Source organism: Chiloscyllium plagiosum, chromosome 6, assembly GCF_004010195.1.
Source record: "Chiloscyllium plagiosum isolate BGI_BamShark_2017 chromosome 6, ASM401019v2, whole genome shotgun sequence".
Lineage (NCBI taxonomy): Eukaryota > Metazoa > Chordata > Chondrichthyes > Orectolobiformes > Hemiscylliidae > Chiloscyllium > Chiloscyllium plagiosum.
The window spans coordinates 96,350,508-96,369,116 of NC_057715.1; the positions used below are offsets into that span (position 1 = coordinate 96,350,508).

The following is an 18,609-nucleotide window of genomic DNA, read 5'->3' on the forward strand; positions in this document are numbered from 1 at the left end:
AGGATAATCATGGAAGATTTTAACCTACATAAAGATCGGAAAAATTAGATGCTGAAAGGTAACCTAGAGGAGGAGCACATAAAATGTTTTTGGGATGGTTTCTTAGAACAGCATGTTCTGCAGCCAGACTATATTAGACCTGATATCTTGCAATTAGGTAGGATTATTTAACAACTTTACAGTGAAGGCATCTCTAGGTAGCAATGATTAGAATATGATTTGAATTTTACTTCTGGTTTTAAAAACAGAGGAATACATCAGAACTGGTATTTTAAACTTAAGTAAGTGCAATTAAGAGGGTTTGAAACTATAACTGATGTGAACTGGCATATTAGTTTAAGGGATAGGTCAATAGAGGTGCAGTGGCTTACTTTTAAAAGATATGTCAGAAAACACAGAATAGAAACATTCAGATGAGATTGGTTAAAGGAATTGATCAACAGTATGCACTTAACTAAAAAAAATCAAATTTAAAAATAAAGCATATGAACCTGTAAGGATCAGTGATTGTTCAGAATCATGGACAGAATATAAAAATAGTGAAGATTAGCTTAAAAAAGGAAAAATTACAATTGAAGAGAAAGCTAGCTAGAGATGTAAAATCAGATAGTAAGAATCTATAGATATTTAAAAAAGAAAAGAGTTAACAAACTAAACATTGGCCCTGTAGAGAGAGTGTTTGGCTAATTAATATTGGCAGATGAATTGAACAGGTATTTTGCATCACTCTTTACGATATAATATATACATAACTAGTTCTAAATGGGGAAATGGAAGCCTGGGAGGATCTCAAGACAATTACAATTGCTGAAGAACTGGTACTCAGCAAATTGTTGGAGATACAAACTGACAGGCCCCTGAGTCCTGATGGATTTCATCCGAGGGTCTTAAAGCCATGGTGAGTGAGGTGGTCGATACATTGGTTTTGGTTTTCCATATTTTCCTAACGAAAATATGTATGAAGAATGGTAGAGATGGTGAATCCTAAAGCACATCAAAAATTAAATGTTCATAGAAGGAGTTGGACTGATTAGGGATGATGAAGGGGATTTATATAAGGGGAGGCAAGAGGCATGGTTGAAGAGGTAAATTAATAATTTATATTTCTGTTTAACAAGGCAGAACATTCTACCCAGGCCATGGTGACAGAGGAGGAAGTACTGTCGCGAGAAGGGTTCAGAATTGATAAGGAGGAATTGTTGGATAGGCTATTGATACTAAAAGTTGACAAGACTCAGGACCAGATGAGATACATCCAAGGACACTGAAGGGAGAGAGTGTGGAATTTGCAAGGGCACTGTTCATAATCTTTCAATCTAGACTTGGGCAATTCAAAAGAAAAGGACTGTAGAATTGCAAACACCACTGCCTTGTTCAAAACAGCTGTAAGGACAAGCCCAGCAGTTACAGGATAATCAACTTAACTTCAGTCATGGGGGCACTTGCAGAAATGACTATAGTTATCACATGATCAAAGGTGGGTTGACTAGGATCCAGCATGGAATTCTAAGTTGTGTAGGTAACAGAAAAGGTGAATAAGGGTTGGTGTAGCAAACATGAATGTTCAAAAGTCACATAACAAAACAGTTACAGTTCATTGATTAAAAAGGGAGGAACAACATGAACACAAAATTGGCTGGGTAATACAGAACAGAGAGTAATGGTTACTGGGAATTTTTGGGCTGGAAGAAAGTTTGCAATGGAATTCTCCAGGGATCAGTCTTGGCACATTTACTTTCCCTGATGTAAATGCTAATAATCTGGATCTTGGTGTGGAGGGTACAGTTTCAAAGTGTACAGATGATATGAAACTTGGAAAATGTTTAAGCTGAAGTAAGACAGCGTAGAACTCTAAAAGGACGCAGATAAGTTGGCAGGTCTAACATGGACAAATATGAGGTGATACGTTTTGCTCGGAAAAACATGGACAGATAGTGTAAAGTAGGGGATACAATATTTAAAGGTGTGCAGGAGTAGAAGTCAAAGGAAAAGGCAGGAGAGGGATAATGAGTCATAATTCTCTTTGGATAGCTAGCATAGTCAGGATGGGCCCAATGACCTCTGTCTGTGCTATAACCCTTTTTGATTCTGTGAGATTCAGGGAAAATAACATTATAGAATAATGAAAGAATAAAATAGCAAATGCACCATCTGTGTTCAAAAAGGGAGGAAGACTGAAAACAGGGAACTACAGGCCAGATACCTTAACATCTGTACGTCTTTCACAGGGAAGAGGTTAGAATCATTTATGAAAGACAGGACACTTCGAGGACTTTGAGATATTCAGGCAGAGTCTGCACTGTTTATGAATGGGAAATCATGAGTTCGGTGTCAATATATTGATGTGGATGGAAGATTGGCCAGCCACAGGAAACAGAGAGTAGGCATAAATGGTAATTTCCTGGCTGGTGAGAGATCATGAGTGTTGTGCCAAAGGGGTTGGTACTGACAGATCTCAATTTTTCACAATTTTACAATTTATATAAGGCACTTAGATAAAGCGACTGAATGTGTGGTGACCAAATGTACTGAGTGACTGAGCAATATCCTGACAAATACAGTGTAATTTTGGAACATGTAAAATTGTCTGTTTTGGCAGGGAAAATCAAAGCATAATATCTATTTAGTGGGTGTTTGTAGAGCTCTGAGATGTAGAGGGACCTTGGTGTCTTCATGAGTGAATCATGGAAGGCTGGTATGTAGGTATAGCAAGTGATGAAGGAAGCTACTAGAATATTTGGAGAATTAAATACCACAGTATGGAGCTTATGCTTCACTTAAACAGGACACTGCTGAGACCTCAACTGGAGTAGTGTGCACAGTATTGATCATCTTATTGAAGGAAGGATGTGAATGCAATCCCTTGTACACTCAGTGTGACCAATATCTGGAAAAGGTTGCCAAGTGGTTGAGGCCTGGAGATGGGACTAGTTTAAAGAATGGCCAGCTGCTTTATTGGGAAAGCAGTAAGGTGAGTAACTGCATGGAATGAGACTACATGAGATGAAGAATCTTCTTAAAACTGAACTGAGCTCTTGATTACAACTTCCTGGCTGTTGTGATTTTACAACATTGTGAGGCACATATGGCAAATTGAACTTTACATGCAGAAAGTCAAGCAAAGTTGCTGTGAAATACTCCTCTGTATACACTAGCTTTTGTGCCAAATCCTAATACTAAGGATAAGAAGCTCCTCTGAATTGGACAATGCAGTGTGCCAGAAAATGTTCCCCCCAGTCTGCAAGGAGGTCTTTACAGACCATTGAGGTTTGGCTGTTGCCTGGGATTACTTCATAATCAAGTTAAGTATTAAGGTTGAAGTGTACTAGGGATAGAAATCTTTGAAAGGATTTGGCACAAGGCAAGGTAGTGTGTTTGCTCAAGATGTAGATACTTAATAAATATATTACATGTATAGCACATATTAATCCCCTTTGACTGAAAGCAGTCAGTACAATCTTGATGGTATGCAAATAAGGATCCCCTGCAGTGCTGCCTTTAAAGAAATATACAATTTTTCATTCACTAAATGTTAGTGATCAGAGATTGAAAATATTTTCATTTTGGCAATGCATTGTCCATCAGGCTGTGAAAGGGCAGCTAAAAGGGGCCTTTCTGACTTGACAACATGCCTTATCCCCAGCTGAGAAAGGGCATCCTCTGAAACAACAGTGAGATTAATTTCACTTCCAGACCCAAACGTTATGTTGGCTGTTGAAACTTCATGCTAAATGGCATGGATAGTTTGCACAGTCTATCCACTAAGAACTGAACTGAGAAGGCCAGAGGTATTCACATAGGATACAGACACACTGCACATAAAGTTCAGAGCAGGAAACAGACATAGCCTGGACCAGATCGGAACTCAGACTCTTGAGGTAAGTGGACAAAGCTGAGTTACCCAGAGCTATTCATCGAGAAAGGAAATAGAATCACAGTCAGAATAGTACAAATTCCAAGCTGATAATGCAGCACATTGAGAACCATAGCTTAAATCTGCTGGGAAGGTTAGGTTTATGGTCAGCTTCGTTCACCTGAAGGAATTAGTGTACCACCTAGTCACACTGATAGGTAGAACTAGAAGTACGTTCCAGGCCCTGAAGAAACATTAGAACGTTTCCATCTTCAGTCTCTGACGGAGAAATAGTGGATTCTTATTTGTATAATTGTTCCATTCCCAATAAGTCTTAGGCATTTATAAAGATCCCACAGCATTTCAGCTGGTGAGAGGTCAATTTCAGCCTTATAGAGCTGGAGTAGGAAGAATTCTGCTGTATCCCACAAACCCATTTCCTTGAAAGATTAGAAATGATAGGTTATGGACTTTAGCACAGAAAGACATCTTTAGTTTATTATTACCTGGGATGTGGATGTTACTGACAGGGCCAACATATTTTTGCTCATCACGAATCGAGTGGCTTGCTGAACTATTTCAGACAATATTTCAGAATCGACCCCATTGTTGTGGATCTGAAATCCCATGTAGGCCAGATCACAGCAGATTTCCTTCCCTCAAAGATATTAGCGACCGGGTGGATTTGTACATCCATCACCATTAGATTTTTGGTCACCATCACTGAGGTTAGTTTCATATTTCGGATTTGTTCTTTCAATTTAAATTTCTCCTGCTGCTGTGGTAGGATTTGAACCCTTGGCCCCAACATATAAGTCTGGGTCTCAGGGTTTGTGTTTCAGTGATGTTACTGCCACGCCTGTCACCAATGAATGTGTTCCACTCTGGGGGTTTTGAAATTCTAAAAGAAAGAAGTAAAAAACTTGGCCATTCGATCAAGCATTCTCATTAATCCTGTGATAACGGACTTCCTTGAGGTCAATGTAAACCCTGAACAAGAAGCAGTTGGAGAATCAATGAAATACAGTTTGGATTTCAACATGGTTGGTTTTGACAGTTTTCAAGTTTATTTATTCATGAGTTACTGGCTAAGTAACTACTTGACCAAACCTAATTGTCCTTGAGAACCTGGTGATAGAGAATCACATACTTAAACCACTGCAATCCGTAAGGTGTAGGGGCACACCCACAGTGTTGTTAAGATGGAGTTTCAGGAATTTGATAAACCTTAAAGGAATGTGAAGGGGTTTCGCAGGTGGTGGTGCTCCATGTGTCTGCTGTTTATGTTAGTGGCCTCTGCTACACTTGGTTGAAAGATGAGCATGATCTTTCTGGGGAGCGATGACTAGAGGTTTGTGAGGCCCTGTCAAAGGAATATTGACATGTTGGATGTGATCTTAAATGGCAAATTAAGAGTATCTCACATAAAATGCATTGAAATAATGTTGGAACCACAAACTTGGTGTGAAAATCACCACACTCATTGAAGCATTGTGACTGGACTAAAGAGAATAGTAAGAGTGTTTGAATAAACATTATGGAGGTAAGTTGTCAGGTTCATCAGTCAAGCGTTTGACTTGAGATAGCACAAACCCTTATTATGGAGGAAGTGATGGGTCAAGTGAGAGGAAACATTAGCTTTGTAACAGGAAGACATTAAATGAAGTTGTTTTCCTGCTGTTTCCCGAATACAGTGGGTGTCTGCGAGCTAACAGCACAGAACCAAGTGCTACAGGAGCTGTGGTAATGTTGCAGCGTTGTTCACACAGCAAAATGGTGATAACATAATAGCTTTGGCCTACAGTTTCCACCAGAAGCAGATATTTAACATGGTCTCTGCTACACTTGGGTGAAAAATGAGCATTGTGTTGCCTGTGCATAAAAGTCATATGCAAATAAGGATCCCCTGCAGTGCTGCCTTTAAAGAAATATACAATTTTTCACTCACTAAATGTTAGTGATCAGAGATTGAAAATATTTTATAAAAGTCATATTTTCAGATGTATCATTTCATATTAGAGTCTGTACAAGGCAGCTGTTAGAGAGGATTTGCAAAAGCTATACTTCTAGTTCTACACCACCACCCATCATCTCTCTGCAGTCTGGGATGAGAGGTGTGCCTTATGATGGGAGACCGAATACATTGGCCCAGTGCTCTCAGAAAAATGAGTGGCGATTCCATTGAAACCATAAGATACTAAAGGGGATTGACAGGATAAATACTCCTGGTGGTGAGTGAACCCAGAATACGGGAGCTTAGTTGGAGGATGAAGGGTCAATCATTTGGATGAGGAGAAATTTCTTCATTCAAAAGGTTATGAATCTTTGGAAACCTGTACCTCAGGAGGTTGTGAATATTGCATTATTAAATATATTTATGGCTTGGATGGGCAGATTATTTTTGTCCTGGGGATCAAGGGAAATGGGGAAGAGATGAGAACATGGAGGTGGAAGCCCCAGAGCAGTCACAATTGCCTTAAATGGCAGAGCAGGTTCAGTGTGCCTTAAGAAGTTGGGGGCCCAAAGTATGAATGTCTGATTTATGAACACTTGTTCTTGCATACACAATCACATACAGGGATGTAATTTTGAAGACCTGATGTGCAAACATTTCATGTACTTGAGAACAGCTGTTTTACATTGATCTGCATTGTTTTCCGACTCGTGTATAAATTGACTTGCAAATGGACACCAGATTGGAACCTGTTGCAGCCTGGGGGACTGCCTGTATTTCTGTTCCTATCTCTTGTATTTTTATGTCTTCTGAACTCAGGGTTGTTTACAAGCAACCCCTCTGGTTTTCTGGGATAAATATCAGCAGGGAAACATCAAAGGCTGTCAGGTCTAGGCCTCTCTTGCACATCTCCTAACAGGTAGTTACAAAGAAAGAATTGTTTATAAGGCAAATTTCACACTTTCAGGACTTAGTAAAGTACTTTCCAACCAGTCACCCATTTTGGAAATACTGTCATTGCTGTAATTAAAAATTGCAGTATCTGATTTGTGAGCAGAAAGTTGTTACAAGCTTATGGAATATAACCAGATTTTTTGTCTCTGGAGTCATTGATTGGGGAATAAATGTTCTTCTTCCAGTTGTGCATTGGAATCCTTTATATTGACAGGAGAGTGTAGAGAGTGCCTCTGTTTTGACATCTCATTAAAGTTAGTTGTCTCTATGTTTGCTGTAGAGATGTCACAATTGGTGTAAATGTTCCTGTGCCAGAGGAAAGTCTAGAAGTCCCTTCCCTTCACAAAAACAAAAGCTGTAGAGGTTAGATCAGTAAAACAATTTCAAATTGATCTGTTTTTACTGGGCAAGGATACTGAGGATTATGTTACCCAAAGGTGTTAAATGGACTTACAGTATACCTCAAGAGATAACTTAACTGATTGATGGATTAGGTTCAAGGGGCTGAATGACCAACTTCTGTTCCCATAATCTTAGAAACTGCAAAGTTGGCACTGGAGGCCTTGACTTTTTTTTTAGTAGTGAAATAGCCTCACCATTGTTGTCTTGCTGTTATCACAGCATGGCCCAAAGGCAGTGATACCAGCAAGTACCTGCGCCATGGACCGTCAGGAAATAACAGCTTCACATGAGAAAGCAGGATAAGGTCGCAGGTAGCCAGTTCAAAATCACCTTCTTTCAGATCAGCAAAAGGTTGTTCTGCAGAGATTCTCTTGCATGGCCACAGAATATATGTGGGTAGATTTAAGTTTCTACTGGAACAGAAACTAAAATAAGACAAATCAACGACTCTCTTTTTGTCTTTTATGGAACTGTTTACATTCGAAAGCCTATGGGGAATATCCTGGTTGGGACCTATTTCCCTCCTCTTCTCTTATAGCTTCACTAGTGCGCCCTCATGTGGTGATAATTATAAGTAGAAGCTGAGTCTTATTCGATTCACGGTGGGGTTGATATTAACATTGTGCAAATATAAAAATAGGTGGTAATGAATTGCAGCCTGTTTTACATCTCTCCGTGTTCTTTCTTCAATTCTCTCTACCAAGATATGGATAGGCTAGCAGAGTGGACAGGCAAGTGGAGAAGTGTGAAGTGATACACACTTTGGCAGAAGCAACGTAAGAATGCAATATATACTTAATGGCCTCAAGATATTGAGTGTGAAAGCAGGAAAGTTATGCTGAACCTTCATAAGGCTTTGGTTAGTCCACAGCTCGGCTATTGCATTCAATATCCATACTTTAAGAAGGATAGAAGGGTTGTTGAGAGCATACAGAAGAGATTTATCAGAATGATTCCAGGAATGGGATATTTTAGTTATCTCGGTAGATTGGAAAGTTTGGTGTTGTTCTCCGTCAAGCAGAGGACATTTGATAGAGGTGTGCATGGTTACTAAGGAGAAGGTGCTGGGGAAGCTAAAAGGTCTGAAGGTGGATAAATCACGCGGACCAGATGGACTACATCCCAGAGTTCTGAGGGAGATAGCTGTGGAGATTGTTGAGGCTTTGGTGGTGATCTTTCAAAAGCCACCTGATTCAGGGAGAGTCCCAGAGGACAGGAAAATGGCCAGTGTAACACCCCTATTTCAGAAAGGACGGAAGCAGAAGACGGGAAATTATAGACCGGTTAGTCTGACCTTGGTCATTGGTAAATTCTAAGAGTCCATTATTAAGATTGAGATTACGGAGCATTTGGAAGTGCATGGTAAAATGGGGCTGAGTCAGTATGGTTTCACCAATTGGAGGTCGTGCCTGTTAAAATTCTTTGAGGAGATAACTTTGAGAAGTTAGACAAAGGAGAGCCACTGGGTGTGATATGTTTGGACTTCCAGAAAGCCTTTGATAAGGTGCTGCACAAGAGGCTGATAACTAAGATAAGAGCCGAGGTGTTAGGGACAAGGTACTGGTATGGACAGAGGATTGGCCGGCTGGCAGAAGGCAGAGAGTGGGGATAGGGGGGCCTTTTTCGGGATAGCAGCTGGTGACTAGTGGAGTTCCACAGAGGTCAGTGTTGGGTCCACAACATTTCATTTACACATTAACAATCTGGACAATGGAACTGAGGACAACGTTGCTACATTTGCAGATGACACAAAGATAGATGGTAGGACAGATCATTTTGAGGAAGGAGAGAGACTGCAGAAGGACTTGGGCCGGCAAGGAGAGTGGGCAAAGAAATGGCAGAAAGAATACAGTGTGGGAAAGTGTGAGGTTATGCACTTCGGTAGGAAGAATGAAGACGTAGAATACGTTCTAGGTTACTGTGCAGGTTCACTTGGCAGTTAGAAAGACAAATGAATTGTTAGCATTCATTTTGAGAGATCTAGAATACAAAAGCACAGATATATTGCTGAGGCTGTATAAGGCTCTGGTCAGACTGCATTTGGAATATTGTGAGCGGTGTTGAGCCATGTATCTAAGGACAGAGGTGCTGGTGTTGGAGGGGGTCAGAGGAGGTTTACAATAATTATTCAGGGAATGAAGAGCTTGTCATATGAGGAGCAGTTGAGGACTCTGAGTCTATACTCAAAGGGGTTTAGAAGGATGAGTAGGGATCTCATTGAAACTTGTAGACTACTGAGAGGCCTGGGCAGAGTGGATATAGAGAAGGTGTTTCCATGAATGTAAGAGAGCGTGAACCATGGGCACAACCTCAGAGTAAAGGCACAACTGAGATAAGGAGGAATTTCTTCAGCCAGAGGGTGATGAATTTGTGGAACTCATTGCCTCAGAAGGCAGCAGAGACCAAATCTTTGTGTGTATTTCAGACAGAGATTGCTAGTTTCTTGATTAGTAAGAGGATCAAGGGTTACAGGGAGAAGGCAGGAAAATAGTATTGTAAAACATATCAGCCATGCTTAAATAACAGAGCAGACTCGAAGGGCCAAATGGTCTATTTCTGCTGCTATATCTTATGATCTAATGTCAGGCTTGGATACGATAGAGAAGAAAAAGCTGTTCCCACTAGCTGATATTTCATGAACCAGAAGACAAAGATTTAAGGTTTTAAGCAAGAGATGTAGAGTGGATGTGAGGAAGAACTTCTTTGCACAATGAATGCTGTTGATCTGGAACTCCCTGCTGTCAAAGATGATGGAAACCAAAACTGTTGTTGATGCTGGAAAGAAATAGTCAGGCAGGGCCACAAAGATCAATCAAAGGCTCTTATGACACAGTCATAGTGTCTCTACCTCTGAGCCAGAAGATCCAAGTTCAAGTCCCACTTGCTCCAGAGGTGTGTAATAACATCTCTGAACAGGATGCTTAGAAAATATACCAAAACATTCAGTCAGAGTGGCCACATGGCCTCCTTTTATGCTGCAAGTTACTCTCTAACCTTGGGTTTTGCAGTGATCCTGTTCCCCTTGCATAGGGGCCACAGCTACCACCGTTGCAACTTTTGATGTTTTCGGGAGCAGATGAGCCCTGTCAGTGACCTCCATGAGCAGTAGGCAGCCATCATTAAATCCCTCCCCCATTTCTTTCACTTTGGCAAGAGAAGCTGCTTAACTCCCTGCTGTATAAACTTAGAAAATAATTTTCATGATTCTGAGGGGCTGTAGAAGCTGGGATTGTTGTCTTTAGAACAAGGAAGGGGAGATCTGTGTCGAGGTTTTGTAGAGTATGTGGGTTATGTTAGAATTCATAGGGAGGAACTATTTCCACTTACAGAAGGCTCAATCATCTGAGGACATCGATTTGTGATCATCGAAAGTAGAAAGGAGGTCAGGAGAAATTAGGCAGTGAGTTGTTTCAATCTGGAAGGCACTGCTTCATAGGATGGTGGAACCAGATTCAGGAGTTACTTTCCAAAAGGAGTTTGCTAAATGCTTTAGGTGAAAAGATTTGCAAAATGATAGACCTCAAACATGTGATCTGGTTGGCATGGACGAGTTAGACCAAAGGGTCTGATTCCGTGCTGTACATCTCTTTGACCATCAACTGGATAACTGTGAAATACTGTCACAGACACAATGGGTAGAATGCCTCATCCTCTGATATATACTTCTATGATGGCTGTGATGCCTGCATTTATTCAGAAGCCAAATATTTAACCGGACACAGCTCTTTCCTGTTTATATTAGCCTCTCCCCTTTATTTACTCATGGGCAGGGAATAGGAATCTATTTCTGAATGATGTGAAAGTGGCATGTACGGAATGCAAAGATCCATATTTCCTGCAGTCTCTATTGAACTGTTAACCCAATGCTCCGACTTATCTTTCATGCTGAGGAGTCTTTTGCCACTTGTTAGTTTAGTGTATCAATCCCGTGTCTGCTTGTACGTGATATATAATTTATCCCCTCGTGATGAATCTAATAGTTTCAAAGTAGTTACACAGTGTGTTGTGTCACTTCCATTAATATCTGGATTCCTTTTGCAGTTCTCCAAAGATGTACTGGCCAATTCGTACTCTGCATACATTGATAACTTCCTTAATGCCAAAGAAGCTGTGCGATTGGCCAAGGATGCAAAACCAGCATTTATTAAGTTTTTGGAGGTAAGGACACTTATTAGACCTGCAGCAGGACTGGGAGCAGATTGATGTGGATTAATGATGGGGCTGAAATTGATCGATGTGGAATAGTGATGGGCCTGAAATGGATCGATGTGGATTAATGATGGGGCTGAAACGGATCGATGTGGATTAGTGATGGGCCTGAAATGGATCGATGTGGATTAATGATGGGGTTGAAATGGATCGATGTGGATTAATGATGGGGTTGAAATGGATCAATGTGGATTAGTGATGGGGCTAAAATGGATCAATGTGGATTAGTGGTGGGGCTAAAATGGATCGATGTGGATTAGTGATGGGGCTAAAATGGATCGATGTGGATTAGTGATCGGGCTGAAACGGATCGATGTGGATTAGTGATGGGCCTGAAATGGATCGATGTGGATTAATGATGGGGTTGAAATGGATCAATGTGGATTAGTGATGGGGCTAAAATGGATCGATGTGGATTAGTGATCGGGCTGAAACGGATCGATGTGGATTAGTGATGGGCCTGAAATGGATCGATGTGGATTAATGATGGGGTTGAAATGGATCAATGTGGATTAGTGATGGGGCTAAAATGGATCGATGTGGATTAGTGATCGGGCTGAAACGGATCGATGTGGATTAGTGATGGGCCTGCTGAAATGGATCAATGTGGGTTAGTGATGGGGCTAAAATGGATCAATGTGGATTAGTGATGGGGCTAAAATGGATCAATATGGATTAGTGATGGGGCTGAAATGGATCAATGTGGGTTAGTGATGGGGCTGAAATAGATCAATGTGGGTTAGTGATGAGGCTAAAATGGATCAATGTGGGTTAGTGATGGGGCTAAAATGGATCAATGTGGATTAGTGATGGGGCTAAAATGGATCGATGTGGATTAGTGATCGGGCTGAAATGGATCGATGTGGATTAGTGATCGGGCTAAAATGGATCGATGTGGATTAATGATCGGGCTGAAATGGATCAATGTGGATTAGTGATGGGCTGAAATGGATCGATGTGGATTAGTGATGGGGCTAAAATGGATCAATGTGGGTTAGTGATGGGGCTAAAATGGATCAATGTGGATTAGTGATGGGGCTAAAATGGATCGATGTGGATTAGTGATCGGGCTGAAATGGATCGATGTGGATTAGTGATCGGGCTAAAATGGATCGATGTGGATTAATGATCGGGCTGAAATGGATCAATGTGGATTAGTGATGGGGCTAAAATGAATCGATGTGGATTAGTGATGGGGCTAAAATGGATCGATGTGGATTAGTGATGGGGCTAAAATGGATCGATGTGGATTAGTGATGGGGCTGAAATGGGATTGACTCAGTCATAATGTGTCAACAGGTGGCAGAGCTGAATCAAGTCTGAGGCTATAAGTTCACAATGTCTCTGGCTAATGATAGTATTTAACAAAAGGACAAAAAGGGATAGGGTGGAACTGGATGGAACTGAGTAATGGAGTTGATACGAGGCAGGACTGATTTGGGAATAAGGTGATTCTGACTTTGCTGTTGTACATTTACACATGACAAGACACAACCATCAACTGATTAGCATTTATGAGGATATATAATAAATATGGAGGGGTCAGAATGGCTCGCCCATTTACAGATGGGGTATGGGTGGTGGGAGTGAAGGAGATAGGACACCTGGGAAGCTGCCATGAGTGGCCAGATCTGGCAATCATTGCTGCGGTTTTTGTCTTTGAATGATGTTAATAAAGGAAAGATTCAGCATTTTCAAATTAATCAGGGCATCTGTAGAGCTGGAAGCCAGAGCAACATAGCAAAACGTTAGGATTATTGAAATTCACTTGCTGGGCAATGGATTCCCATCATCCCTAGTCCTACCTCCTTCCTGAAAAACAAAGTGGAGTGTGAAAGACTGACCGGGAAAGACTCCTGCATTCTCCCGCTTTGGTGGAATTTCTTGGTGGCCTTTAAAGGGTGATATCTTTCTCATCCTGAGGGTGATGCCTTGATGGTGGCACTGGGAGGAGATTTTGGAATGAGGCGAGCACGTCAGCGACTCAACCTTGCTGGAGGCAGGTTGCCATGGGCAACGGCTATTCTTCCTTCAGGGTAATGAATTTAATTAGTGAAGTGCCCAGTTTTGGGCTGATTACAAATTCACTGACTCTTTGCTGAGGTTAAAGTCTGCAGGTGGCTGGTCTGAAATGGGGGGGGTGGGGGGGGGGATTTGGGGTTGTGGTGGGGTGGAGTTGGAGGGGGATCTGTGAGATCTCACTTCCTTACTACAAGTCTGCCCCCTGTGCCACCAGAGCGGTGGGATCAGTGATGTGCAGCTACAATCATCAACCCATCCAGGAAAACCCTTCAATAACCGCCTTTTAGTACCCGGAAATGGACCCAGTGGTGATTATTTGTAAGGCATATATGATTCCATCCAACTCGTGATTTAAGTATTGCCATGTACATAGATCCCTGAAAGTTGCTACCCAGGTTGATAGTGCTGTTAAGAAGGCATACAATGTGTTAGGTTTCATTGGTAGAGGGATTGAGTTCCGGGGCTGCAATATCATGCTACAACTATACAAAACATTAGTGCGGCCACACTTGGAATATTGTGTACAGTTCTGGTTGCCATATTTAGGAAAGGAAGTGAAATCATTGGAAAAGCTGCAGAGAAGATTTACCAGGATGTTGCCTGGTCTGGAGGGAAGGTCTTATGAGGGAGTGCTGAGAGACTTGGGTCTGTTCTCATTGGAAAGAAGAAGGCTAAGAGGGGATTTGATAGAGACATACAAGATGATCAGAGGATTAGATAGGGTAGACAGTGAAGGTCTTTTTCCTAGGATGATGATGTCAGCTTGTACGAGGGGGGCATAACTACAAATTGAGTGGTGATAGATTTAAGACAGATGTCAGAGGCAGGTTCTTTACGCAAAGAGTGGTAAGGCCGTGGAATGCCCTATCTGCTAATGTAGTCAACTCAGTCACGTTAGGGAGATTTAAACAATCCTTAGATTAACACATGGATGATTTTGCGATAGTGTAGGGGGATGATCTGAGAATAGTTCACAGGTCAGCACAGCATCGAGGGCCGAAGAGCCTGTTCTACGCTGTATTGTTCTATGTTCTATATTAATGTGTTGTAACAAGGCATCTTGAGGAAAGTGACAAGATCAAGAGGGCATATATTTAAAGTGATCTGTAAAAGAAGCAAGAGTGAAGTAAAGAAAAGATTTGAAACCTCTATCATTCAGTGAGTAGTTGGGGTGTGGGGTGCATTGCCTGTAAGTGTGATGGAGGCAGATTCAGTTGAGAAATTCAAGAGGACATTGGTTGATTATAAAAATACATTACTCAAATTCCTTCATGTTCAAGCAAGGGTAAAAGCAGGCTCAGCACTAGCTATTGATGCTCACTTAGGGAGCCAGTGCCAGTATAATGGGCAGAATGGCCATAACAATTCTGTGATTCTGTGAACTCTCTTATATTGCAGCAAAGCATGAGGGAGAACAAAGAGAAGCAGGCACTGTCTGATTTAATGATCAAACCTGTTCAACGAATTCCCCGATATGAGCTTCTGATAAAGGTAAGAACGTGTTAGATCAAAATTGAAACTAAGTTCGAAAATACTGAAGGCTTAATGCAAGCAGGAAAATTCAGAATATAGTTTGGATGGCAGAATATGACAGTCTCAAGGTCTAATTATTTGTGTATGCATAAAACGAAATTGTCTTTTCAGCTTGAAGTATAATTTCTAACGTTTGGAACGTTCACTTTCTTGATTATCAGTTGTCTAAATTGTGTAGAGCAGGGAGTGTAATGACATGGTCTTGGACTTTAGCCATCTCTGGTATTGCTTATTACAGCTCAGATATCTGCTCTTTTATTGACGTTAGTTGATTTTCATCTTCAGCTTAATTGAGCAGCACGGAGAGCTGATACTGTCGTATTAATGTCACTGGATTAACGGCCCAGAGTGATGCTTTGGGAGACCGTTTGAAATCCCACTGTGACAGCTGTTGGAATTCAATTAATAAATCAGGCGTGTAAAGCTGTTTTCAGTAATGGTGACCATGAAACTTTCATAGGTTGTTGCAAAAACCCTTCTGGTCCACGAATATGCTTTCAGGAATGAAATCCCAGACTTTACCCAGTCTGGCCAACATGTGAGTCCTGGTCCACAGCAATGTCATTGACAATTTTCTGAACAGACCTAGAGAGAGCCAGTGATGTTTACATCACATGAAAGAATGTTTTAAAAAAATTATCAATGCTCTTGGTGAGCGATGCTCTTGTGAGAGGCTACTGGATGATAAAAGTCTTGACAATTGCTTTCAGAAAATCCAAGAAGGAGCATTTATGTTTGGTCTCTGCTTTCAAAGGGGCATTGTGAAGGGAATGGGTGTAGGTGAATTTGTTATCTTGAGTTTATTTCAGCCTTTCAGTTCAGTTCTGAGCCCATGCTCTGAAATTGCCAGTTCCAGGAAATTGGCAGTGCAGTGAAAATTTTATGTGTTTTGCACCAACATTTTTTAAAAGATTTATTTAATTCCCCCACGACTGATGTTAGGCTCCAGTTGTACTAATTTTAATGGAATATTTCACAAATCTGGAAGCATATATTGATAGGTTTATCCTGATGGATTGTTTCTTTTTATGAACTAATCTTGTTCCAACTTTGAGATGACCTGCAGTAAGTTTGTACTGTAACACTGAGATGTAGTGCACTTTCTGATAACAGAGAAACAGTTTAAAACACTCCAGCCTGGATTATATGCTGACCACTCTGTGATTTGCTGAGATTAACTGTATTCCATGGATAATCACTGGTGACTTGAAAAAGAAAAGAAAACTCCAGCAGCCTCATTGTAACAAATGTCTTTACTGCAATACTCCAACATATACCAGCTCTCATGTCATGTCCACTGATCTTCATTAATTCACTATTGATGGTGTACCTTTAATTGCTTGGGACTTAAGTTCAGAAATTTCTTCCCTAAAACTTTCTGTTTTCTTCTTCTGCTCAGCTTTCCTCCCTTCCCCTCTGTTGCTCTCTTTTCCTCCGTCCTCCCTCTTCTTTTGTTTCTTTTCTATTCCCTTTATCTTCAATCTTTCCACATGTTCTAATATTTCATATGGTGTGATATAATAATGTGTTTGCAGACACTAATGTGAAACTTCTTGGAACTTTTTACCACTTTGAGGGAGTTGTATAAATGCTGGTTGGTGTTTGTTGCTCACTTCTTATTCAGGTGAACACTATTGTTATTGCACATGAAGCTGCAGAGTTAGTCACAAATAATCCAGGCTTTGTGCCCTAAAGCCACATCACTGAAATATTTCGGGAACCACTTTTAAATCGATGTTAAAGTAATAACTTTGTTCACCCATCTGCATGTGTACTTACTCAGAAGTATTGACCCATGCAGATCTGTTACTGTACGTTACCCCATTTATCAGTTTCTAGTCGACATGAAATACTCTCTCAGGCACCGCAACACTGGTCGCATCTCTAAATGGTCCCATTATTTTAAGTGTGTATGGGGCTAATTAGGATTTAATTTAATACTAGTATATCACAGAGAGTAGGACCCCATTGTGGGAATGCTAGATATTGTGTCTTTTTTTGCCTGCAGCTAATTGTACATCTATATTTCTGAAGAAATAGCATGTCAAGAGGTGAACCTAGATAGCTGTATTATTTTACAGACAGTAAGTAAAATACAAAACCCTCCTCTAGAACCAAAGGAATAATGAAAATAGGCCACTTTCTCCATATTGGTGAGAACTGGACTCTCTGCTATAGGAAAGATGTTAAACTTGAAAGGGTTCAGAAAAGATTGACAAGGGTTGGAGGGTGTGAGCTATAGGGAAAGGCTGAATAGGCTGTGGCTATTTTCCCTTGAGCATCTGAAGCTGGGGGTAAACTTACGGAGGTAAAAACAATGACTGCAGATGCTGGAAACCAGAGTTTAGATTAGAGTGGTGCTGGAAAAGCACAGCAGTTCAGGCAGCATCTGAGGAGCAGTAAAATCAACGTTTTGGGCAAGAACTCTTCATCAGGAATACAGTTAAACTTTCAGAGGTTTATAAAATCATGAGGGATATGGATAAGGTGAATAGCCATGTTTTTTCCCCAGGGTAGGGGAGTCCAACACTAGAGGACATACATTTAAGGCGATAGGTGAAAGATTTAAAAAGGACCTGAGGGGCACCTCTTTCACGCAGAGGGCGGTGCATGGATGGAATGAGCTGCCAGAGGGAGTGGCTGAGGCTGGTACAACAGTAAAACAGCAATAAAGCAGCATAGTAACATTAAGTGTATAATTATTAAAGTTAGCATATTCAACATACAATAATGCATCATATTACAAGGAACCTTGATTATCCGAACAAGATGAACGGGCACTATTTCATTTGGATAATTGATTATTCGGTTAATTGATTCAATGCCTCTCCTTTGGGACTCTGAAGTTTCCTTTTTCCTTGCTCTACCTCTCTTTGCCTCAGGGCGTGTTTCTGAGCAGACTTGTGTGTAAGGGTTCTGCAGCATTGCTGAGGCCCCCCCCAATCAGGTCAATGGGATTGACACAGTGTGCACTTGCTAAGTCCCCCCGTTCAATAGACAATAGACAATGGGTGCAGGAGTAGGCCATTCTGCCCTTCAAGCCTGCACCACCATTCAATATGATCATGGCTGATCATCCTTAATCAGTATCCTGTTCCTGCCTTATATCCATAACCCTTGATTCCACTATTCATGAGAGCTCTATCCAACTCTTTCTTAAATGAATCCAGAGTCTGGGCCTCCACTGCCCTCTGGGGCAGAGCATTCCACACACCCACCACTCTCTGGGTGAAGAAGTTTCTCCTCATTTCTGTCCTAAATAGTCTACCCCGTATTTTTAAGCTGTGTCTTCTGGTTCGGCACTCACCCATCAGCGGAAACATGTTTCCTGCCTCCAGAGTGTCCAATCCTTTAATAATCTTACATGTCTCAATCAGATCCCCTCTCAGTCTTCTAAACTCCAATCTTTCAGCATAAGGTGTTTCTGCCATTCCAGGAATTGACCTTGTGAACCTACGCTGCACTCCCTCAATAGCCAGAATGTCTTTCCTCAAATTTGAAGACCAGATCTGCACACAATACTCCAGGTGTGGTCTCACCAGGGCCCTGTACAGCTGCTTCTATACTCAATCCGTCTTGTTATGAAGGCCAGCATGCTATTAGCCTTCTTCACTACCTGCTATACCTGCATGCTTACCTTCATTGACTGGTATACAAGAACACCCAGATCTCTTTGTACTGC

The 18,609-nt window shown here is 41.2% G+C and overlaps 1 protein-coding gene across 3 annotated transcripts in view; it reads left to right on the forward strand.

Moving 5' to 3' along the window:
• LOC122550846 (rho guanine nucleotide exchange factor 17-like) overlaps nt 1-18,609 on the forward strand; it is a 453,537-nt gene that overhangs the window by 301,093 nt on the left and 133,835 nt on the right. For all 3 annotated transcript variants that reach the window (XM_043692178.1, XM_043692177.1, XM_043692179.1), the window contains exons 4-5: nt 11,205-11,321; nt 14,793-14,885. In XM_043692178.1, the coding sequence (XP_043548113.1) occupies nt 11,205-11,321; nt 14,793-14,885 (210 nt within the window). The remainder of the gene's footprint in view (nt 1-11,204; nt 11,322-14,792; nt 14,886-18,609) is intronic.